General features: G+C 51.1%; 2 protein-coding genes across 2 annotated transcripts; both read right to left on the bottom strand.

Moving 5' to 3' along the window:
- Positions 1 to 699: 699 nt before the first annotated feature.
- LOC123448747 (phospholipid-transporting ATPase 1-like) lies at positions 700 to 5,719 on the bottom strand. The gene is made up of 7 exons (XM_045125739.1): positions 3,912 to 5,719; positions 3,516 to 3,822; positions 2,419 to 3,103; positions 2,194 to 2,317; positions 1,879 to 2,098; positions 1,343 to 1,801; positions 700 to 1,220 (listed from the first exon to the last, which is right to left on the bottom strand). The coding sequence occupies exons 1-7, from the start codon at positions 5,269 to 5,271 to the stop codon at positions 1,010 to 1,012; spliced, it is 3,366 nt and encodes a 1,121-aa protein (XP_044981674.1). The 5' UTR covers positions 5,272 to 5,719; the 3' UTR covers positions 700 to 1,009.
- An 11,144-nt stretch (positions 5,720 to 16,863) lies between these two features.
- LOC123446518 (phospholipid-transporting ATPase 1-like) lies at positions 16,864 to 23,649 on the bottom strand. Its single transcript, XM_045123092.1, has 2 exons — positions 21,873 to 23,649; positions 16,864 to 17,859 (listed from the first exon to the last, which is right to left on the bottom strand). Exons 1-2 carry the CDS (start codon positions 23,476 to 23,478, stop codon positions 17,483 to 17,485), a joined length of 1,983 nt encoding a protein of 660 aa, XP_044979027.1. The 5' UTR covers positions 23,479 to 23,649; the 3' UTR covers positions 16,864 to 17,482.
- Positions 23,650 to 25,279: the final 1,630 nt, after the last annotated feature.

Raw genomic sequence — 25,279 nt, 5'->3', positions numbered from 1 at the left:
AATAAACCCTCACGTTATTTAAAATCAACCTGCAATACAGGTGACAACTTTTTTGTTTTCGCCCCTTTGCTCGATACTCCCTTGCTCGCTCACGCAAGAGAGGAGGGCAAATTTTTTACTTTGGGCTGCCGAGGCCAAGTATACTTAAGAGATGGGAGAGTTTTCGGGCGAGGGAGGATTTTTTTTCCTCCCCTAACTTGCTACTTCGGCTAGTTCGAGTTAGCCGCCTATATACCTGGCCAAAACTCGGGTCGTGCCTAGAAAAGCCCGTGGTACAAAACTCGGTCCGAACCCGGCCCGGCCCAACCGTCAATCCTAGTTTTTGGGCCCAAGCCCGGGCCGAGCCTGAAGAAGCCCGACCTGACCGTCGAGCCTAGTTTTTGGGCCCGAGCCTGAAGAAGCCCGGCCCGATGTAGGCGTAAAGTCGGGGTTTTTTAGGTCCGAGCCCGGCCCGGTAAGCCCGACGGACTCAAAATCTAGGACCAAGCCCGGTCCGTGGGCAAGGTCGTGTCAGGCCGGATCGGGCTTGATTGGGCCGGGCCAACCGGGTCAGGTTTCCCATGGCCACGTATAGCCGGCTATTATCCTCTACTAAAGGATTACAGGGCATCGGTTAGAAATGCTCTAGCACGGTAAAAACGTATGGCTGTTCCGTATGTCTATTTATGCACCCAACAAACGCAATGCTTGTACGTTAGCTCAAGGAAATCAGTATCATCAGTTTCAGAATGTTCATAATATAAATCAGTTCCTGAATATGTACAATTAACTCCTGTACGGTTCTTTTCGTATAAAGTAACAAAAAAAAATGCAGGCGGATGCACGGCATGGCTACAAGAAATCTATCCTTTGGATAGTTGACAGAGTAGCAAGCAACAAGAAGCATGCTCACTGCCAAAAGAATTGCTTTATATACACACAACAAAAAGAACCAAGGAAAAGGTGTAATTTCTTCAGAAAGAGAGAGGTGTAACTCTAGCCTACTCGAATGAACAAATATCCCCTACTCCTACGCTCGAGTGGATGTACTCATCTGGACTTCTGGATGATAAACATCACGAGAATCTTGCGACTTCTCCATCTCTCTCGCAATCTGGATGTCATTGGGCATGAAATGTTCCCTGATGGCCTTTGCAGCGAAATGAGGGATCATTCCAACCACAATCACCGCAAGAAGCAATGCCCAGAACAATGCAGTTCCCATCACCTTATAGATTGCCCTGTGATTCAATTAGAGAATCAGAAATCATGTAGGATACAGTTTCAAATTTGGAGAGCATGTAGGTTTTCTTTTTTCCAGTAGGCAAGCAAATAATAAGGATCAATAAGGATGAGTACGTACCAGAAACCGGGCAAGGTAGGTATGGAGTCTATGATGATAACGCAAATCCATGTCGCCACAATACTGCCCCATATTGCTGCATGAGTGACCCAAGTCCATCTAATGACATCCATGGCAAGGTGAATGTTGACAAGAATGACAACAGACAGTGTCCACAGGTCTCCCAGGCTACCGCTGTCGATTGCGCTGTTTTTGTATGCGAGGTAAGGGATGAAGAAAACTGCAACGCTCTGCCAAACGGAGTCTACCATGATGAAAATGAATAATCTTAGATTGTAACTCTCCTCGCGCTGCCCCGCACCGTAGAGTTGGGGATATTTCAGCAATGTCCTTCGACTCAGATCCTTATCGAGAATGGCGACAATGACAGTCGGCGCAGAGGTATAGACCACAGAGTATAACACACTGCTCCACTCATTTATTGCTGTTGACAGGGTATAACCAGTGTAAAGTACATACCTGCAATGGCTATCGTGGTTTAGGTATATTTCTAAGTGCACATTGAACGAACTTGGTAATAAAGGGAATGCACTTACCAGAAAAGCACAAAGACAAAAGTAGCATTTCTGTAAAAGTTGTATAGGATCATGTAGCTCATTCTCTGGTAGTTCCAGTGGCCATGAACTAACAACAGTGGGACCAAAAATCGAAACTGCCCCATGGCAAAATCTGAGGCCATCACAGCTTGCCTTCCTTCTTGACCACTGATGCCAATGCCAACATCGGCCATTTGGATCATGGACACATCATTTGCACCTGAAAAGGTGATACTTCTTCAGATTAATAACAAAAAACAAATAGTTCGGAGCAATTGATGAAAGTGCTGAACTAGTTTGAAACAAAAAATGTACCATCTCCAATAGCTAGAGTCATGTCACTTGTTCGCTTCTTTATTAAATCAACAATCCCAGCCTTCTGTAGAGGAGCCACTCGACAACATAGAACAACATCGCACGCTATCGCGACTTCAAAAAGCTGCAAAGTTGACATTTCATGGGTTATTTACAAGAAAATGACTGTTTTTCTTTTTGTGGGAAAATCACTGCGCTTATACAGATGCTAGTGTGATTGCATACCTTCTCCTCCCGGTCTGTGTCAAAAATGTAGACGAGACTGTTACCGTCAATGATCAAAGCGAGGGGAACTCTAGATTGAGAGTCTGAAGATAGCGACCGAAGTTTGTTAACCATGGAGATGGCATCATCCAGACTTTTTCTGCATGACTCTCTTGAATTACTATTGATTACAATCTGTGTCATGTCCCTTGTCAGAAGCTTGCAGGAATAGCCAATGGAGATGGCAGTTTCTTGTTTGTCACCTGTCAGCACCCAAACCTTAATGCCTGCTTCCCTTAGTTTCTCAATTGCTTCAGGAACCCCATCTTGCAGCTTGTCTTCGACACCGGAGGCTCCCAGCAGGCGCATGTTCCTTTCAATGTTGGCGGCCACACTGCGTAGGAGATTGCCTCTGCCTAATAATGCAGTGCTAGCCTTCTCGTAAGCCATTTGCCACTCCTGAAACTCTGCCTGGCTAAGTTCCCGCACACCGATGACAAGCGTTCGCAGGCCGACTGACGAATATGAATGGAGGTGTTTCTCAGTTGCCTGGACAACATCTGGATTCAGTGTTTTGTCGATGATTCCAAACATGGAACTATCTGCGCCTTTTACAAACAGCTTGACAGTCTTGTCCGGGCAGCCAATTATAACTGACATCCTCTTGCGATCGCTGTCAAACTCATGAAGACCAAGGACATCAAACCTGCACAATAAGTCCAGAAAAGGAGATTAAATGTTTTGTGAAAGTTATTAGTAATGGGCAGACGCACAAAGGACTGAAGCAAACAGAAGCATACGTTGCACATTCTAAATGTACCCAAAAAAAAAAAGGGAATCGACTCAACCTATTGCAGTCATCAACCACTGTTAGTTTAGGTGCAGCAATATCTGAAGTTCTGCGGTTGCCTTACTACCACAAATGGACTGAACCACATGTCGTGCAGGCCCAAAAAAAGAGAGATGCAAGCAACGGCCACAAACCAACGAAACTTCCCCAACTAGTATAAGACACAAACTAACGGCAAACTGTGCTAGTCTATCATCAAATGAAAGCAAAATTCCCATGGTCAGTTTGTCCTTATTCCCAATGCAAATCTATCATCAATGATGTATACCTCTGCTTCTGACCAAGGACATCAATGACAATGTGCCCGGAGCTTCGCTCAACGAGCACAAAGCCATACGCCGCGGCGGCAGAAACCAATGCCTGCTCGTCCGGCGACTCGCCTTGGTAGTCAATCACCTTCTTCTTTGGGTCAGGGCCATCAACGATCAAAGGAACAATGGTGTTGCACGTTGCCAGGGCGAGAAAGAACTCTCCGGCGTTCATCCCTTGCTCCGTAGCACCCCCATTCCTCACCAGCTCCATCACTTCTCTGTCGACGTTCACCGGCACCTTTGGCACCCAAGCCGGCTCGCCCTCTGCCATGAATCAAAGGCCATCAAATCCCAATCCCGGACTCCTCCACTCGATGGAATTTACCGAGAAATAAGAGAGAAGCTAGCCCTACCGACAGGTCGCTGCCGTGCGACGTCGCTGTAATCGACGCCATCGATGCTTGCGCACCGGAACTCCATCTTGTTCTGCGTCAGCGTGCCGGTCTTATCGGAGAAGACGCACTTGACCTGCCCCAGGTCCTCGTTGATGTTGAGAGCCCTACACTGGAACCTCGAGTCGGTCGACGCGTCGTACAGCTTGGCGTCCCGGATCATGAAGTATGCCTGCCCGAGCCTCACCAGCTCCATGGAGATGTAGAGCGAGATGGGTATCATGATCTGGAACACGATCACCGCCATGAGGAAGTTGAACACGATCTGCGCCGCGATGCCGTAGTAGTTGTAGTTCTCGTTGCCGTCCTTGCCGACCTTCAGGTAGTCCTTCTTATGAAAGAACTGCGCGAGCTCCAGGTCGGCCTGGTGGGTGCGCAGCCAGACGCCCGTGAGCGTGGCCACAGCCGAGCAGAGCACGATGAGGATGCCGGAGAGGAAGAGCGTCTCGCGGTTCATCTGCGTCTCGACGCGGCTGCGCTTGGTCGGCGTGCCCGCGTTGTTCAGCATCGCCTTGGTCTCGCGCCCCGCGTAGACCACCACGCCCACGGCCCAGGACGTGTTCTTGAGGTCGCAGCCGCGCAGCAATATGTTGGACGGGCCGAGTGGTATCCGGCGGCTCTCCCCCTGGAGCTCCAGGTTGGCCTGGAAGCCGTAGATGTTGCGGTTCGGGCGCTCGCACCTGACGACGGTGCCGGCGAGATGCTCGAGCGGCGTCGTGAGGGTTTCTTGCTTAGCGTAGCGAGTCTTTAGGTTGGACTCGCCGTCAAGGTTGAGCGTCTGCACGTAGGCGACGCCGGTGGTGTCGCTGGTGGCCAGGAGGACCATGTCCGCTGGGGGCGACTCGTTGGCACCGACCCGGACGACGTCTCCGACGCGGACGTGCTTCCACTCGGTGGGTACGAATTGGGCGCCGGCGCCGGGAGACAGGACAGCGGCGAGGCGGTTATTCTCGGCGCGGTCGGAGCGGTGGCGGCGCCAGTCCTCGTACGCGTCCTTGACGGCGGTGACCGCGAGGACCAGGGCGAGCGGCATGACGGAGGCCCCGCGGCCGAAGACCGCGAGCTGGGGGAGCTGGTTGAGCACGGCGATGACTAGGAAATAGATGTAGGCGAGGCGGTGGAACTGCTCGAACAGGTTCCGCGGCAGGAAGGTGAGCGGCGAGTACTTGGCGGTGCGCACGGCGTTCCCGGCGAACTCGAGGCGCTCGTTGGTGCGGTCCGCGTCGCCCACATGCACCACCCGCGCGTCGTCGTCTCCCAGCTCCTTGTGCGACATGGACATGGACGACATGTGCCGCGACGATCCATGGTCCTCGGCCATGGCGCGCGCTGACCGGCCGGACCAGCCGCGTCAGTGGGAGAGCCTGGACTCCCCGCCCATGGGGACGCTCGCCAAGGTCCGATTTTGAGCTGGGTTTGGGTTCAAGAAACAAACAGGGGAGGAAGGAAGGAAGCAGAGCAGAACAGAGCAGTGGTTGGGTTGAAGTGGATGCGTGGTAGTAACTATGGCGAGTGTTGCATTGAAGATGAGCTGCTGCTGCTGCTGCTGCTGCAGAGGAATTTTTATTTCAGGGGAGGAGAGGAGAGGAGAGGGAGACGAAGCGGAAGCAAGCAGAGAAAAGATACGCGATCTTGCTGAAATGGTTTGCTCGTGGCGCTTAAAATCTGGCGGAGGGGAGTTGGTGAGGACAAAAGCACCGTTTGGATGAGCGAGGGAGGGAGAGACCTCTAGGCTTTGTTTCTCTTGTTTGTTTGGGTTTGGGGGCTGCTCCTCTCCTGTCTCATGACCCAACTCTCTAATGGAGTAGTCTAGAAATAAAAAAAAAGTCTAACAAGCAATCGATATTAGTTATTAGTCAAGTCATCAAAGGCAAGCAGAAATTTGATCAGGTCACGGTTCAATTTCCTTCTCCAAAAAAAAAAAAAAGGTCACGGTTCAATTTCTTCTTATTATTAGGATGGCATTTGATAAAGCTCCCTCCTCCCACAAGCTTGTTATTAGTCCCGCGAAATGATAGAGAGAAGACAAGGGAATGAAGCCAACCGAGCTGTTAGTTTTTGTTTATTTATAGGCGGCTTAACTTAGTTAATGTAATATGCGGTTTAATTAGTGCAGAAACAAAGCTGTCATACGTAGACTCGGAGTAGCGCAGCCGGTAGCTTAGCTGGTCAAGAAATTCTGGATGCAAACAGGCTCCGAAAGCGGGGAGGGGGAGACGGCAACGGCGACTCGCTTAAACAAGCTTGTCATTTTCGTCGGTTTGGGGTGCCGGCTCTGCTTTCTGGCCGAAGCTTCCACACACGCCAAATGGATCATCGATGATGCTTCTTCATTTCTTGGGTCCGTCATCGAGGGTGTGCCGGCGACCGTGGGTCCCTCCCAAATCCCAATTACAATCAAAACAGTTTTGCATTTGCATTACCTGCACGGCAATCACCAAATACGGACTACCATCTCTCACTTATGACTTTTCGCTACCCCAACACTGCTGCTTTCTTTTCTGCGTTTTGTTTCGAATCAAGTCAACGTTCGCAATGGAGTACTTACGTTAGATTAACACAACACAAGTGCCTTCATAAATAACCTAATTGTTGGACGCAAACATATTTTACCCCGGGAGAATCTTGACAGAGGATCGCTCTGCTCTGGAGCAGAGCATGGAGGCATAACTTAACTAAATCTTGGCAAAGCCGACTTTCAACCTCTGCGCAATATGTACAGGGTTGACATGAAACCCTCGGCTCAAAAGTAAAGTCCCCGTAAACCACGGACATGTGCTTTGGTAAACATAAACATGGCGACGAGTCATCGGACGGACGGACGCTGGAAAGAACTTATAGTTCTAGAAACCCATGCGTGACGATAGCGCATGCGCCATCAGTGGGAGCACCCTGTCCAATCCAATCTTGTGACCAAACCAAACCCACAAGCTACGTTGCACTAAACTATGCTGCGGCTGCATCGGTCTTGGCTCTACGCCCCTGTTTCCATTGGTCCCAAAGCTTTTAAATTCAGTTGGATGACATATCATTGTAAAATTTTAATACTAGTAGTATAGCAGTTTGCAGGTGTTGGGGTGTGTCTATCCATCAGAGCGAGGCACGGGGAGCTAGCTGGTGAAATATTTTACGCGTTCTGATGAAAGCGTCAAGTTTCTCAGCTAGTAAAAGGAAAGAAATGAAATCATGGAACTACTAGGCCGTGCGCAGTGCGCATGGCAGAACTTGACAGAGGTCGAGCTGGGAGCATTTCTTCCTGAAACTCAGAGCTCTCTCGTGGCAGTTGATGGATGGATTGATGGATGACCATGTCTGTATGAAGTGACCACGCCATATCGCTCGCACAGTGGAGTACTAGGATGTGATCTGTCCTGGGAAAGTAGAGTAGCCAGGCAGAGTACTGGTTGCTCTTTTCCATTTTCCTTTGTATTTCCTCCCTTTTTATGTCCAACCAGTGACCGGATCAATTCTATATGCCTTCCAGATACTAACAGTTTGGCTACCAAGAAATTTCGCTCTTCACATGTATTTTGAGGGCGCATGCCTTTGACCAAACGAGTTCAAGTCTAGTGGAGATGAGATTTCTTGTGTATCAAGGTCAGACACTGACCGAAAAGAGGCTTATGGAATATTTTTCCGGTGTTTAGGTGTCCAAAGTTGACCATTTGAGATGGACAAGTGCAAGAAATCCACGTGAATGGGATGTGGTGTTGGAAGGATCCATTGGAATCGTGTGGGCTCCATCCCAGATTAGTTTGATCCAGTCAACTCCGTTAAACAACTCATTGGGCTGCCGGACTAACGAACGGTCCATGCGCCAGGCACCCAAATTAGAGTGGCCCATCCATTTACATGACATTTTTCTGTATATACGGAGAAAATAATATATATTTTTTTCGCAAAGACACATTCACATTCACATAGCCAAGAACCGAATATGCTATTAGTAGTCATGCTCTTATAGCAACTCCAACAGAGCGACACAAACGAACACGAATTTTGTTCGGATTTTATCTGTTTGTGTTGCCCGACCGCCTATCGGACCTGAGGCGTACACGCGCGAACGGTGGACGAACCCAACGCACGAGATGCAAAAATGCGGACGACTCCGCCGCGTTGTTCCTCTCGCTCTCTCTGGGCCAACGCCAGCATCGTCGGCGACCTGCGCGCGTCAGGCCGGGTCGTACCTCGCGGGGACGGCCGGGGCGACGGGAGTGGCCGGGCGCATGCCTCCCTTGCGCTGCTCGCCCAACGTTCTCGCTCGCCTCCGTGTCGCGGGGCTCCGGACGCTCACCCGCGAGTACGCGCCGCTGCTCTCGTACCGGGCGCTCCCTTCTTGCGCGCCTCTCGGGAACTGCCCGCGCTGCTCTGCCGTGCCACCGTCGCGCCCCCGCACCACCGGCAGCGGACGTGGGGAGAGGCGGACCGCTGATAGGTGGGACCAGGGCGGACACGACGGACACGAGAGGGGAGGAGCGGACGACGGGAGCGCCCAGTTTTATCCGCCGCGGACCTATTTGTGACCCAGTTTTACGTCTAGTTTGGGTTGGGATGAACAACAAGCGGACAGCAGGCGGACACGCGCGTCCGTTTGGATCATCCCGTTGAGGCAACTTTTGTATCCTGATGACCCAAACGGATAAAATGGGTCGTTGCGTTGGGTTGCTCTTAAGCCCGCAAGACCACGATTACCGCGGTTTGCTAACAAGTAAAAGTATTCCACACATGAGTTAGAAGGTTCATGAATCTTGATAGGTGTCCTCCCCCTCTTCCTCTCCCGCGACGCGCCCACGCACGTCGGGAGGGGGGTACCCTAGCCGCCAGGCCGTTCGGCCCTGCCTCCTTCCCTTCCTCCCCGCGCCGCCGGCAGGCGCTGACGGGCTAAGCCTGGTTGGCACGATAGCGGCGGGACCCTTCCCCCTCCTCTGCTCGTGGGAGGCCATCGCAGGCCAGCGCCCTCAGGTGGCGGCTCTGGGCGGCTGCAGGGCTCATCAGCGTGATGGCGGGTCCATGGTGCGGTGGAGCGATGTCTTGGTGGCGGCGTGCCGGCATCCTGTTTCCTGTGTGTGGCGCGATGGCTGCGGAGCTCCCGTTTTGGGAGGTGGCGCGCGTTAGGGGTCGACCGACGACACGGATATGGTGGTTCCCGACGATGGCGTGCCTCCTGGATGTTGGTTCTCGCGGGGGCTGGTGTGAGGGCAGCGCAGGTGTTCTCGACAGATCAACCGGTTCTCTAGGCGGCCTTGGGTGGCGAGCGAGGGTCGGGTCTGGTGGCAATCACGAGATCCGGCAGTCGGCGGCCTGAGGAGTGCCTTCGGTACATTACCGCAGTCGTGTTGGTGGACGATGTGTGGTGGTGCTGAGCTACGAGGGATTGACTTAGTCCGCGTTGGATGCCTTCACGTTGTGCCTTTCTTGCTTGGTGCTTGTTGTGGCATTGGTCCAACGGTTGTTCTTCGTCCCTTTCACTCTTACTACTGCGGTTGGGTGGTCATGACGGGCATGATGCCGGGACGGCGGGCTCCATGGTTGGCTTCCCAACAGGCATCGTGGTGGCGGTGAGGGCTTCCTCTTTTGAGTGTGTCCGCCACAGCGTTCGAACATGAGACTGACCACATCGCCTTCGATGAGGCAGCAACGAGGATCCAAGCATCGGTTGTACCGATGCATGAATTCGCCACATTGCGAGTTCGACCGCTGTCGTCGGGCGACCGCCTCCGCGGAGCGGCAGAGCACAAGTGGGACGACCATCTCCTCTTCGGGGCCGTGTGGAATGAGCTCGTGATTGACGGATCTGAAGGTGAAGGATTCAAATCCTCTGCTCTCCATGTCGAAGAAGGCCGAAGACTGTCGGGTGTGAGGTTGGATGACGGATAGTAGTGAACGAGTAGACTGAAATGACTAAGTTTTAATTCGACGAATGATTGAGGACGAATATATGTGAGATCAAAACAGACCAGCACGGGTCGTAACATGATGGACGTTCTATATCACATCTTATATTTAAGTTAGATATGAGAGATGTTGGTTAGCCCAAACATTTCTGACGGCACATTTGTATCGTCCGAGCGAATTGAAATTTCGTGACCGATATTGACCGGTGGATCTACTCGAGGTTTCTCGGCACGACGTGCACGGGCGGCTTGACTAGGCCAGGGTCATGAAGATGGCTCGCATGCGATGGGACCGGGCATATGACAGACGGCCGGCTGGCCACGCACGTCCACCTCCGCGCAGGCCGCTGTGCAGGTGGGCCGACCAAAGTAGGCGCCGCCCAGGAGGATGGAAGCCTAGTTTGGAAGCCGTCGGGTTTGTCGCCTTTGGGCCAGGCACGGGCCCACGGTGCCTTGGGCAGCACGGACGAGTGCCGCCGCACACGACCCTATTCGCGGCCGTAGCCTTTTGTTTACCATCACCCTTGTTCAGAGTTTCGCAGTGGAATTTTGTTGCACGATATTTAGTTTGCGGCTCCTCCAGAATACTGTAGTGTCTTTTTGGGTCTAAAATACGCAGTGTATTTCTTATTCACTGGACCTTCAACTAAACAATATGCTTGTGCCTAATTTTGACTCTCGAGGGGCTGTGGGACAATCCTGCAAGCGACATGGGAACGTCCCAAGTCCAGCACAGCACGGAACACGTGCGAAATCCACACACGACACGAGTCCGGTGTGTCTCGTTTGGTCGGGCCCACACCCAGTATGTGGACCAATAAAGAGGAGTTTCTCTCAACTTAGTTACGTACTTCTTTCCTCGATTAATTGGCACGTAACGTACACGTCCATGTCGGATACTCCTACTATTCTCTCGGCTTCTAGACGGGGTTGCATTTGCATTTGCATTCCCGTACCCAACCGGGAGTTGATTGTTGCAGTTCCCCTGCTGCTGCGAGACGTGTCACATCCGTGCGATCGCATAATTTTCATCGCCGGAATAGTGAGCCTGCAGCTCTGATTGCCCCTACGTGTGGTACATGCAAAGGCTTCCTACAGTACGTCAAAGCCTCGTGGCTGGGTGACATGAGATATATGGATGGGTCGTTTTCTAGAAGATCAACAGAAAGAAAATCCGACCTCGTGTCGTGGGATCCCAGACCATCGGCCCCATTCATTCAGGTAAATTGGTCACTGTTTTACGCCTTTGATGGAAACGCGGATGGATTATCCATCTGGGAAAGTTCTTATCGCTTTCATGGTTGCCACTCGAGACGAGCATCGCTTGGTCACACAGGCTAAAAGGTCAAACGTACAATCTCTTCCCTCATAGCATCCTGGGCTAGTGTGATGCCCATACACATACACCAGGGCATTTCAAATGCGGAACAACACAAGGATCCTGCCCTACTGTTTATGTTGCGTCTCTTGGTATGAATTTGATGTTTACTAATTATGGTGTCCGGCATGCGAAGTAAGCGAACATGCAGGCGTTTAGGGGTCTAAATTAGCGGATGTAGAGCCTGTTTGGTTGGAGACTAATTTTATCAAGCTAAAATATGACAAGCCATCAAAGTATGGCAAGCCACAAAATGTGGCTGAAAAAACAAACGTCAAACTTTGGTAAAAATTGTCAAAAAAATTAACTCTATGATAAATGGGTCATAAAAACAATAAAGTGTGAGAAAAATCAAACGCATGCCAACTAAGATGTGGCTGTCAAATTTTAGCTCGACAAAGTATGACTGGGAACCAAACAAGCCCATAGTTGCTCTAAGGGCATTTCAAACACGGACCCACAAAAGCGAAAACAAAAATCCACACCATGATGTCCGAATGTAGTTTATCATTTAACATGTATCCATATTTGTCCGTAGACGCATCCACCTGTACGTTTTATCGTAAATCGAAAACGAGTGAAGGTTTCTAGGTGTTTGGACCGCCGCCAAATACCAAATTGTTGACACATACGTGTCTGATAGCCCAGTCCCACACAACAACATCTCTCGCGACTGCACCACATTCATGTTGAATCAGAGCTGATGCGACCGGTGACTCGAGCCGGCAATGAAGTGGTGGGGGCTGCTGCGACACATTGTGTCTCGGTCTTCGCGCATGTTTGATATCGTAGAGACATTTCCCCTAAAAAACACAGAGCTTGCGCTCGCGCACGGACCGTCGTCGCCACCGGCTGACCTCCTTCCTCCGGCCACCTTCGGCCCAGCCAAGCACAGATCCGGAACCCTCCCGGCGTCCATTCTCCATCCATCCCGAAGCCCGACGCCGTTTTCACCGGCCCTCTCCCCGCTGGGGAGCTCGAATCGGGCCCTCCTCCTCTACCAGTCCCGCTCACGTGCAGCTGCGCTGGGCCGCACTGGGGCGCCCCTGCGGGCTTGAGAAAGCCCCCCTGTGTCCCCTCTCCTCGGTCGCCATTCTCAAGAGTGGGGACGGCGCTGCTCCGCTGCTCCAGGCGGTGATGTTGTGGTGCTAGGGGCTCCTCCCTTGGCTTGTGGAGTTGCGGTCGTGGCGGTGAGCCGCATATTTGGATCGCGGCGCGGCGGCGTCGTTCAGGTTGGTGTACTCCGGCGGTCGTGGAGGTGTCCTGGCCACGCGGGTGGTAGGGCGGATGCACGTGGTGGAAGGTTCGCCGCTCTGGTTAGCGGTGGGTGGAGCTACTGCTCCTGACCCGCCTGGCCAGTGGCGGCCTGCTCGGCCGGGTAGGCGTCCGGCGATGTTCTATGATGTGCCCTGGGTGGCGTGGTGTTGGTTCGGGCCACTCGTCTCCTCGGGCCCGTGACCTCTACGTGGTGTAGGTGGTTTCTGTCAGTGGTGGGTATGGCGCTACTCCCTCCCGGAGTCGACTCATTGGTGGATGGTGGCGGCGGTCACGCCATGCTTTGGCATGGAGAAGGCGGTCATCCGTGCGGCTCCCCGGAATCTGTCCCAAGGTATGACCTCATTCGGCCCTACTCATTCTTGTTCTAATTCCTGATTTGCAACCCTTGGTTTCGTCCCGTTTGGACACCTTGGAGATGTGGCGTCCGACTGTGACATTGTTTTCCACGGCGAGAAGGGTCCTCGCCTTGAGCAAATCTCAGCTATCTATGCAAAGGAGCGATTGGACTGGGGCATTGGCCGACGCCCGCGCTCGGGCTGAGCAGCGGGTCGATAGCGGTCGGAACGCCAACACTCTTGGGCATAGTGAGCCTGCGGTGAACTTGGCCTCGAACGACTCTGGTCATAGAGATCCCACAGTCGAGGACAAGTCGGACTGCTCGGGCGTGTCACGTGTCACCCGTGGCGGCCCTGTTACAGGCAGGGTGTTGCCGGGCAAGCCCCCACGCGCCTCCACCCCACTGAGCATAGGGTGGAGGGGCGTGGCGCTAGTGTTGGTCTTCCATCTCAGAAAACTGACGTAGCGACTGCACCTGGTAGGAAGGGGCGGCATGGACGCCCAAACAAGCAGGTTCCCCGGTCCGCTGTGGGCGGTCGGGCTAGCTCGCCCCCACCTTGAGGGCCTTCTAGTCCCTCAACAATGGTTCCATCATGAAGCTCCTACGTTAGAACATACGGGTCTTTGGGCACCTAGGCCGTAAACAACATTTGGTCGAGTACATTAATTAGATAAGAGGGGAAGTATATTAGTGGACTACACGAGACAATTCGTCTGGACTTCCCTACCCAAAAACTCCAGGGGCTCTCCCACCATTCATTTGCGTGTGAGTGGCTGCCCTTGGGGGCATCCTGCTTGGTGTCCGGGAGGACACTTTCTCGGTCGTGGACATGGACTGAGGGGACGTGAATCACGGACCGACGTGTGAACCTCAACCGAGAGGTGATCATCGCCTATAGTCCGGCTGACCATAGTAGGCTGGCAAAATTCCTCGCCGGGCTCAAGGACAAAGTTGAACGCTGCTCGGGTCCCATAGTAGTGGTTGTGGATTTCAACCTTATTCAACATGTGGCTGATAAGAGCTCTCTAAATGTGGATCGGTTGCGTATGCGACTGTTCAATGATTGTATTGCAGACCTCGCTCTACGAGAGATAGCCCACGTAGGGGCTAGATTCATGTGGACTAATAAGCAAGTGTACCCAATCGAAAGTGTATTGGATAGGGTCCTAGTGTCGATGCAGTGGGAGGCCATGTTCCCGCTGTGCTCGATGTGGGTGGTCATGCATATAGGATCCGACCACGTACCTTTGCTCTTCTCATCGGGGGACAACGCTCCCCCTAGGACAAGGCGATTCCACTTTGAGCCTGCTTGGTTATTAAAGCTAGGGTTCCTAGAGATGGTGCGAGACTGCTGGGTAGATGTAGCTGCCTCCCTGCCTAGAGCGTAATGTGCTACTGATATTTGGCATCACTGCTCGAAACTCACCCACCAGTTCATGCGGGGATGGGGGCAACCTTGGTGCGGATACTAGAGTGCCTAAAGAGGCGCTTTTGGTCCAGATTAAGGCCCTGGATGCGTTGGATGACTCATCTGGCCTTTCAGCTGATGATTGGCTGAGACGCTATGCCCTTGAAGCCTCGCCGATGGAGATTTTCAAGGGTGAGGAACTATTCTGGCAACGTTGAGGAGGCCAGAAGTGGCTTCTCCAATGCGATGCCAATACCGCATACTTCCAAACATTGCGAATGGACGTCGACGACGATGCGCTATTGCATGTCTCTGGGAGGGTGGCAACCTCCTGGAACACCCGGACGAGATCCGGTCCCGCATTTACTCCTTTTACATGGTGTGGTTCTTGGCGTCACCCCATAGTGGGGTTTTGTTGGCCGAAGACTTCTGCACCCCTGCCGACAGAGTCTCAGATGATGAGAACACGAAGTTAACCCTCCCATTCTTAGAGGGGGAGGTGGGCAGGGCTATCACTTCAATGAAGGCGGGCTCGACCTCCGAACCCGATGGGCTGCTAGTGGCTTTCTTCTATAAATTCTGGAATATCATCAAGTCGGATGATGATGTTGATGTTCCATGAATTCTGTATTGGGACATTCTACATGTCCCGGATCAACTATGGCGTGATTACCCTGATCCAAAAAACAGATGGGACGACGGATCTTAGGTAATTTAGACCTATCACGGCGATCAATGTGCTTGAGCGCATATTCTTGAAAGTATGGGCCACGCGGCTGGCCCCTGTAGCAGAGAGGCTTGATCAACCCCTTCACACAACTTTCCTGAAGGGCCGACATATGCATGATGGGATCCTGGCCCTCCACGAGATTACACATGAGGTGCACTCGCCTGGCTATAAGGGCGTGTTTGTGAAGCTACATTTCCACAAGGCCTATGATCGTCTGGATTGGTCCTTCTTAAAGTTTATGCTACTTTTTCGGGGCTTTTGCGGGAGATGGTGCTCCTGGATTATGCTGATGGTCCAATCTAGCAAGACAACCACTAACATTAATGGTGAGGTTGAACCTTATTTCTCCTCCTCGGTTGGAGTGAAGCAAGGAGATCCGATTTCGCCCCTTCTCTTCAACCTTGATGTCGATGCCTTGGCCGGTATTCATCTTACACGGGTGGTCGGACACTTGATTCCTGGAGGAGGCTTCACCCATCTCCAACATGCGGATGATACCATGATCATCGTTGAGGGGTCGAACCTCGACATAGTTAATCACAAGTTCCTCCTCGTGTGCTTCGAAGCGATGTCGGGCCTAAAGATCATTTTGGATAAAAGCGAGGTCTTCGTCCTCGGATACTCGCTAGAAGACCAACTCCGGATTGTTGATAACCTAAATTGTAAGTTATCGACATTCCCCACAACCTATTGGGGGATGCCTTTCACCAAATCAAAGATCTCGACGACTCGATTTGACCCCCTAGTTGGCCGGGTTGCTTCGCGTGCTGAGCCATGGCGAGGCATGTTTACCTCCAAGGGGAGTAAAACAGTTCTCATTAGTACTAACCTGGCAAGTCTCCGCATGTTTATGATGGGGCTATATATCGTGTCGGAGAGCGTTCATAGCTCGTTCAGTAAGGAGCTTGCGAGGTTCTTGTGGCACGCATCGAAGAGTCGCGAGAAGTACCACATGGTTAAGCGGGCACATATATATTTCCATGCTCACGGACCGTGGCGGGTTGGGGATCACGGCCTCGTGTCCTAGGAATACCGCCCTCATGCTGTAGTGGGTATGGTGGATCCTTCGAAGCGATGGTGGATTGTGGCTAAAACTCCTTCACCAAAGTACCTAAGGGGTGAACCGCTTCTCGCATGCTCTCACGCGGGCGGATCCCAATTCTAGCGCATTATCCAAAAGATCAAGAAGGAAAATCGTCACGCGAAGAACTCGACCCATGGGTTAGGGATGAACCACTCACAGTAAGGTTCCCTGTCCTGTTCTCCATAGGCGAAGAACCACCCCTTTTGGTTTCTCCGGCCGTGCGTCAAGGGCAATGGAATATTAGGTTTAGGTGATCATTCGACCAGATATAAACGGTCGAATGGAAGTGCGTGCTAGACACCCTACCTCAGGCGCCCCCGAATTATCCGGATATGGTGACCTGGCGTCTATCCCCATCTAGGGAATTCTCGGTTAGTTCGGCATACTAGGCCCTCTGCCCTTCCACCATCATCCCTTGGCCCTCGCCTTTACAGAAGGCCCTCCTTCCCTTGAAGATCAAATTTTTTGTGTGGCAGTTGCTCCATGATCGCATATCTTCGCGGACGGAGGTGCTTAAACGGCACGGCTCTCGAGACAGCTTGTGCCCATTATACACGGTCCCGGAGATGACGACTCACATAATGTTTACTTGCACGACGGCGATGGCCATGTGGGAACTCATACGCGAGTCTCTTAGGCCCGATTGGGGGGGGGGGGGGGGTCGAGAATCTCGCGGAGTTTCTACAAACCAGGGCCACCCATCCTGGGTGACGTTGGCGTTTTATTTTGGTTGATATTTGCCGCTATGCCGTGAACCCTCTCGACGACCCGTAATAAAGTGATGATTGAGCATATCTTCCCGAGGTAGGCATCTTACTGCTTTAAATTCCTTACTTTTATGCAGCATTGGCACCCGTTCTCTAGACGGTGAGACCCGGTGCGACTTGATGGTATACTGGATGCATTTCAGACTATGGCCCGACGACTTACCTCCTGCTAGGGCCGATGCTATCCTGTCACTAGGTGTCTTTTTTCTTGTTTCTTTTATTTTCGTTGAGCTAGAGTGTGATATCTATTGTTGAACTTGTATGTTGGTTGTATGAATCATTGATTTATCTATAAAACAAATGAAAGTCTATTTAGAATAAAAAAGCTAGTCGGAAGGGGATTTCGATGAGCAGCCGCACCTGCCCTGTGGCTTGTACGGAAGTGGAGCAGTTGACAACTTTGCTTTCTCTGCCCAGATGGTCGGAGCGACGTACTGTATCACACTAGCCGTCGGACCCAGGATTTCGTGACACCAACTGAACACTTTAGTTTTCCCCTAGTCTCACTAACATCTACTCCTATTTAACGTCTGTCTATGCAAATGTCATTGTCGATCGCATCACAACCTCTCATATTTATCGTCATGGCAACAAAGAAACAGAAATTTCACCCACAAAGAATGCAGTCAAATCATCGTAACAAAAACAAATCAATCTCACCAACGGCGGCACGCAATGCTATGAGAAGCAAACATTTTGCAGTAAACGGGTGGGGTGGTGAGCTCGTACCTTTGCCTGGTGCCGAACACGTCGACGACGATGTGGCCGGAGGTGCGCTCCACGAGCTTGTGCCCGTAGGCCGCGGCAGCGTACACCAGCGCCTGCTCGTCGGGGGACTCGCCCTGGTACTCCACCAGCTTCGCCGCCGGGTTCACCGTGTCCTCGACGATGGGCACGATGGTGTTGCAGGTCGCTAGCGCCAGGAACAGATCGCGGGCGCGGCTGGCCTTGGCGCCCGTCCCGTCCTTGAGCAGCGCCGTCAGCTTCGGGTCCGTCTTCACCGCCGTCTTCGGTCTCAGGAACACGCCGTCCGCTGCGGGTCGACCAAACGGAACGTCTCATCAAACATGGATCAGGTTCTTTTCTCCTTGTGATTGGATGTCGAATTTACTTAAAAAAATAAATTTCTTTAGGGGAACTTGAAACAGATAAGTGGGTTGTGCGTGTCATCGGCCATAGTACTAATCTTCTCAACAGATAACTGGGTTGTCAAACGAAGGTGTGCTGTAAGATTAATGTGTCGTGTCGGGCTCCCATCCAGGAAAAAGGATGGGACGATTCATCGTTATCGATACATCCAGTCTCTTCGTTTCGAAAAAATATAATACATTCAGTCTCACAGTTTTTGTCGGTTTTTGTTAATTAATCGACACATGTAACACGAAGCAACATGACTCAAACATTTTTATTATCATTCATTTTACCACGTCAGAACATATGACATCATCAATTTATTTATTTATTTTTGGCTTAAAATGTTTTATCCCTTAATTAAAATTTCAATTTCTTTTCATCATCGACAAGATCTTGAAAAACTAGATCCCATGTTAATATGTTTTAATGATTTTTTTTGTCAAAAGTTGTCATGAAGTTTATACAGTAGTTGTCACAGTGTTTACTCTAAAGTTGTCATGATATGTTTCATGTATTTTTTTCTTTTAGATCTAAAGCTACCGTTATATTTTTAACTATTTTCATGACAATTTTTATTAATTAATCATGATAATTTTTAGTAATTAACCACGACAAATTTAATGCATGGATCATGACAGTTTTTACCAATCCATCATGGCTATGTTAAAATTTACTTTTAAAGATAGAAGAAAAAATAGCTGAAATATATCATGACAACTTCAGTGTAAACACAATGACAATTCATGTGCAATAGAAAAAATAATTTTTAACCTAAAAAGTCGCTGAAACATATTGATATGAGATCTAGTTTTGAAGATCTCGTCGCGATGAATTTATGATGAAAACAAATCTTTAATTAGATTTTTATTTAAAAGATAAAACATTTTAAAATTTGCAAATTCAAAAATATTTTTACATACATGAATGCGGTGACGTGACTATAATCTACTTCCTCTGTACCGAAATATAAGTCGCTTGAGTACCCAAAGTTGGCTACTCCGGTTACTTATATTCCGGTACAGAGGGAGTATGTGTTATAGGCATATGGACGAATGTTGCTTCTATCATAAATGTGGGCGTTATCAGAACCCTTAATTAGTGGATAAGGAAAAAAATCCTCCATTTGGAAGAAAACACACCCAATCTCAAATTGAATCCAAAAGAATGTTTGTTGTTGACGTCCGGTAATCTATGCTTTTCGGGGCAGATGGCGGTCAAGCCTGATCAGTGACCTGACTTTGTACCATTCGCAGGATTAATGCCTAGAAGAGTCAAGTGGCAACAAAAGCTATAGTACAGAGTTTTCAGATCCCGCTAGATTAAACGTTCTACATAGTGGAACAGCTCGCTTTTGCCTTTTGGGGCTTAAAAGGGGAAGAAAGTTCATTCAAAAGTTTGACTTGATGAGTTAATGAGTAGCATAAAAGCAACTTCAACGAAGCGATTCATTTCGTCCATCGTCAAGCATAAGAGCAACTTCAACGAAACGATTCAATTTGCCCGCCGTCACCTTTTTCGATTCGTGCAGACAAAAAGTTAATTCAATGTGTCGATCCAAACGAATACGCGTCTGTTTTTTGTCCACGTGCTGACCGATTTTCGACCTAATTTTAAGCCTGATTTACGTGTACGAGGACAAAAAGCAGACACGCGCGACGCGCACCCACTCCCTTCCTGGCCCGCCAGTCGGCGGCAAAGCGGCCACCTTTTCGCTCCACTTTCGCCACCCCCCCGCCCCGCTCGCTCCCGCGCCCGCTTCCACTGTCATGGGCGACGACATCGAGGCTACCACTGGCCTTGCATCCCTCGCCTCGTCCAGTGCCGCCCCCGTAGGTAGAGGCAAGCCCCGTGCCTCCCGCAAGACCGCCACACCAGCCAAGAAGAAGGAGTTGACGCCCGAGGAGCGGGCCGTGGAGTCGGCCAAGAGGAAGGGTCGAAGGCACGTGCACGATGTAAGGGGCGAGGCAGCTGCCACCGTCGCCGCGCAGCACGAAGACACCAATGCTCGAGTGAAGGCGACAACGAGGGAGGCCTTGTTGTACATAGGGGTAAACCCTAGCGAGCAGGAGCTTGTCAACGCCGTCGTTGTCGCGGCCTCAGCCAACACGGGCTCGTCAACATATCCTCGGATGATGCTGCCGGAGTCGTCGCGCGCATCTTCCACGCTGCCGATTCCTGACTTCCACGTCTACCTGCAAGGTAGCCACTTCTCCGGGGAATGCTCGCCGGAGATGAGCATTGTGGCTCCTTCTACGCCCGAGCCGGTGGCCATCGACCTCAACGCCACGTCAGTGGCAGGCGGATCATCGTCCGGAGGCACGAGGAAACACCAACGCGAGATGCGAGCCGATATGCTCACCGGCGCATGCAATCTGTTCGACGGAATGCCGGCGGCCGTCGACGATCACATGACCAACTGTTTCCTCGAGAACATGATCTTCGAAGGCGGTGCGCCGGCGGCTGGTGGTTACTTCACGGTTGCCTACGATCCCGATGAGACCCAAAGCCAGGACGACCAAGCGCCATTCACGCAAGCCACCAACGATACACATGGCATGCTCGATGCCTTCCTGCAAGATCAGGTCGGCCTAGACGGCTTCCGGCTCGACATGAGTTCCTAGAGGATTACGGCCTCGAGGAGGAGGATGATGACATGGACATCGACGGGGAGCCTCTGTTCGAGGAGAAGCTCGCCAACCAAACTGCTCCAAGGGTGAAGCCGAAGCACAAGAGCAAGCGGACGAAAGCATACACGTCGGCTGAGAACAAGCTCCTTTGTGAGTGTTGGAGGGGCATAGGACAAGAACTGAAGGTCGGCGCCGAACAAAAGTATTCAGCCTTATGAACTCGTGTCCATTGTGAGTTCCATGAGCACAAGATGCTTATGAACGCCTTCATGAAAATCCAAAGGAGGAGGCTCGAGATGGACGCGGAGAAGCAAGCCAAGATGCTTGAGTTGAAGGAGGCGAAGCAAGCCAAGATGCTTGAGATCGAAGCCGCCAATGCCAAGACCAAAGCGAAGGAAGTGGCCCTCGCAAACATGAAGACGGGAGTGGAGATCATGAAGGTGGATCTGAACACCGTGTCGCCGAGGACGAGGCTATGGTTCGAGAAGATGCAGGCCGAAATGCTCAAGTTCGACCAGCTGTGATCTACGACGGAGAAGATCCGGTTCCTTTTTTGTATGCCGACAAGTGTGCTGGCATGACCACGGACCGACATGGCGTGGTCGAATTCCCGCCCTTTTTGGTGTGCTGTCCGCTGACATGTGTGCCAGAATGAAGTGCGTGGTGGTTTTCTATAGGCTGGCACTGTATGCTGGTCGGTGGCATGGTGCCGACATGATCTATGGCCCGGGACCTTTTTAATTTAAATGTATGGACATTAAATAAATCACACGCGTTAAACGCACGAGCGATCTAAAAATAAAATAAGATAAAATATATATGAATCGGACATTTAACCCAAACGAATAAAAACAGACAAAACACACGTACGTTTGGATCGCTCAATAGAGTTGTTCTAACTAAGCAGTAATGAATAACATCATTACACGTACTTGTCTTGTACTTCCTCCGTCTCGAAAATCTTACATTTCAAAACGGAGGGAGTAGCAACAATCAAAATATGTTCTTCCGTTTCACCGGTCATCCGACAATCGAAATGTATCAGTGTTTCGCGTATCTTGCGAACTCGCGTGCTTTCTGGTTCGGCGTGGATGCAGACTTTTCAAATTCTGCATACGTGTGTCCGAAATAACCATGACACGCAACATACTGGCAAGTGACATGTCTAGAGAACTAGTGTTGTTACGGTCAGATAATGCTAGCACGGCCCCTCAAAATCGTTGATTAGTCAATCAAGCTTAACCGTGCTAAAATTTTCAACGAAAACTGCGTAGAATTTAGTTACCTTGCACGGCATGTCCTTCTTCCTCGCCGCCGTCGGTCTCGCTGAAGTCGCGGCCTTGCACGGTGGCGCAGCGGAACTCCATCCGATTCTGCGTGAGCGTGCCGGTTTTGTCGGAGAAGACGTACTTGATCTGCCCGAGGTCCTCGTTGATGTTAAGCGCCCGGCATTGGAACCTGGCCTGGCTCTCGTCGTCGAACATGTGGTTGTCCTGCACCATGAAGTATGCCTGCCCCACCCTGATGAGCTCCATGGATATGATGAGCGCGATGGGTATCATGACCTGGAACTGTATCACCGCCGACATGAACGTGAACACCACCTGCGCGCCCGTGCCGTACCAGTGGTACCTCCCGTCGTCGTGCCCAGCATCCCCAGAGTAGTCGTATTTGTGGAAAAAAGGGATGATGCCGAGCTGGTCGGCATGGTCACCCAACCAGATGCCGGTGAGGAGAGACACCACCGAGCAGAGGACGACCAGAGCCACGGCGAGCGCGATGATTTCGCGGTTCATGTGCGTCTCGAGGCGGCTGCGCTTGGACGGCGCACCCGAGCTGTTGAGCACGACCTTGGTGTCCCCGCCGGTGTACACTGCGACTCCGATGGCCCAGACCGTATTCTTGAGCTCGCAGCCACGGAGCATGATGTTGGAGGTGCCGAGGGAGATGGCGCGGCGGCCGTTGAGGTCCACCGTGGCGAGGAAGCCATAGATGTTGCGGTTGGGTTTCTCGCACTTGATGACGCCAGCGAGCGCCTCCGGCGGCGTGGACATGGTTTCGTGCTTGGCGTAGCGCGTCTTGAGGTTGGACTCGCCGTCGAGGTTGATGGTCTGGATGTAGGCCACGCCGGTGGGGTCGCTGGTGGACACAAGCACCATGTCGCACGGAAGCGTCTCGTTAGCCACCAGACGCACCACGTCGCCAACCTGAAGGTCCTTCCACCGCTTGGGCCGGAACACGCCGTCCAGCAGCACAGACGCCGTGCGGTTGTTCTCCTTCTTGTCGGACCGGTGGCGCCTCCAGTCCTCGTACGCGTCCTTGAGCGCCGTGACGCCGAGCACGAAGGCCAGCGGCAGAACGCCCGCTTCCTTGGACAGCACGAGGAGTTGCGGCACAAAGTTGAGCACCGCCAGGATGAGGAAGTAGATGTAGGCCACCCTGTGGAACTGCTCGTAGAGGTTGCGTGGGAGGAAGGTGAGGACGGAGTACTTGGAGGTATGGATGGAGTTGTCCGGGAACATGGCCGGCGGCGCGTTGGTGCGCGGCGCGTCGTTGATGTAGACGAACCGCGCGTCCTCGTCGCGGAGGTCCCGCTGCGAACCGGCGCGCTCGGACGCGGACCGCCTCGTGGATGACCGCGAGACGCTGGACCGGGCCGTCCGGAAGCTCTCCAAGGACGGCGAGGTGGACTCCGGCTTGGAGTTGGAGGGCGACAGGAAGTCGGCGGCGAAGGTGACGGACGACGTGTCTGCCGCCGATCGCAGCGAGCGCGATATGGACGGCGAGTGCCTCAGTATCGGCGACGGCACCGGCTCCGGCAGCCTGGCGGGCGGGTCCATGACTGTTCCGGTCGCTTGCTGCGGACGTTGGGACGGATGTGGTGGCCGCATGCTTCCGTACGTACGTCCAAGAGTACGTACTAACTAAAGCAGCCAGCTGCTAGGCGCAACTACGTAGTATGATAAGCTTGGATTTAGGCTTAGCCCAGCGAGGAACAAGAAGGGATGATTACTTGATTTGTCTGAACTGGAGTTAACGGGACTGGCCAAGGTTTTGGAGGAGCCGCTTGGTCGTTTGCGCCGGACAGGCGGGGAGTTCGAAGGAGATGTGGTCTGCAGCTGTGTTATCAATTTGCGGGGAAGGAGAGGAGAAGCTTTGCGGCGAGCCTGCGACTGCGACGGCCAGAGCCCAGAGGGAGGCGGAATACTCCCTCTCTTCCACAAATGAGTATCTGCTCCCGAGCTCATTTGAGCTCGGGTGAACATTAAATCGAAAAAAATTCAAAGATGTTCAAAATATTCTTAAATTTTTAGACCAACTTTGACAAAAATTCTAAGTGAATGCAAAAATTTGGCATGAACTAACATTTCTACAAGGCGTGGCAAAATAAACAAAATGGATGCTCTGAAAAATGCGCATTTTCAGAGTGTCTATTTTGTTTATTTTTCCACGCCTTGTAGAAATGTTAGTTCATATCAAATTTTTGCATGCACTTAGAACTTTCATCAAAGTTGGTCTTAAAAAAAATTCAGAATTTTTAAAACATTTTTCGAATTTGTTTCGATTTTACTGTTCACTCGAGCTCAGATGAGCTCGGGAGCAGAAAGACACTTTCGTTTATTTTAGGCAATCTTCCAGAAATGAGATGTAAAATAGTGAGGGACGGCGGGTGCTCAAATTGGACCGGAAGGCTTCAGCGCTTGATTTTGGGTAGCGCTGATGCGCATGGACCGAGTTCAGGGGTTAACGAATGGGCGATCGTGGACACAGGATTGTGGGGATCTCCTACCTTGCGCTCGCTGCTGCAGGCGCCAATTAGGTAAACTGGCGCTCACAGCCTTGAGCTTGTGGGCCGGCCCAACAAGCAACTTCGTTCGTTTTAGTTTCCTTGCGTTGGATCGTTCGATTAAATAAGTAATACTGTTGATTGGTCAACCCATTTGACCGATGACTTCTAGAAAATAGATCTAAAAAAGTTCATTGATATGAAAAGTAGTTCAATTTTTTACAAAAGTTCATCAAATTTTAAAAAAAGTTCATCAATTGTTTTTCAAGTTCATCGATTCTAAAAAAGTTCATTGAATTTGAAAAAAAGTTCATAGAATTTTAGAAAACTTCATGAATTTGAAATAATGTTCATCCGTTTTGGAAAAAAAGTTCATCAAGTTTGAAAAAGAGTTCATCCATTTTGGAAAAAAAGTTCACCAAATTTGAAAAAGAGTTCATCTCTTTCGAAAAAAAAGTTCAACAAATTTCAAAAACAATTCATTGATTTTTTTATAAAGTTCATAAAACTCAAAAACAAAGTTGCAATAATTTGGAAAAATAAAAAAACAAAGAAAAACAGAATAAAACGCCCAAAACGGCAGTGAACGGAAATAGACAGGAAAGAGAGAATTAAATGTGGGAAACGAAGAACTAAATCACAAGTAGTGTAATGGCCTGGTGGTTAGTGTGCTCGCTGCGAAGCGTGAGGTTGTCGTTTCGATCTTGAGTTGTAGCATTATTTTTTGATCTTTTAACCCAAAAAAATGCAAAACTGGGCTGGCCTAAACACTGACCGGGGTTGCGCCTTGCTGGCGCCTGTTATTTTTTTATCTTTTAACCAAAAAAAATATGCAAAACTGGGCTGGCCTAAACACTGACCGGGGTTGCGCCTTGCAGGCGCCTGTTAGCAAAAATAGCCTATAA

The sequence above is a fragment of the Hordeum vulgare genome, chromosome 4H (genome assembly GCF_904849725.1).
Source record: "Hordeum vulgare subsp. vulgare chromosome 4H, MorexV3_pseudomolecules_assembly, whole genome shotgun sequence".
Lineage (NCBI taxonomy): Eukaryota > Viridiplantae > Streptophyta > Magnoliopsida > Poales > Poaceae > Hordeum > Hordeum vulgare.
Note: the sequence above shows the minus strand (reverse complement) of the source record. Positions and strands in the feature narration are given on the sequence as shown.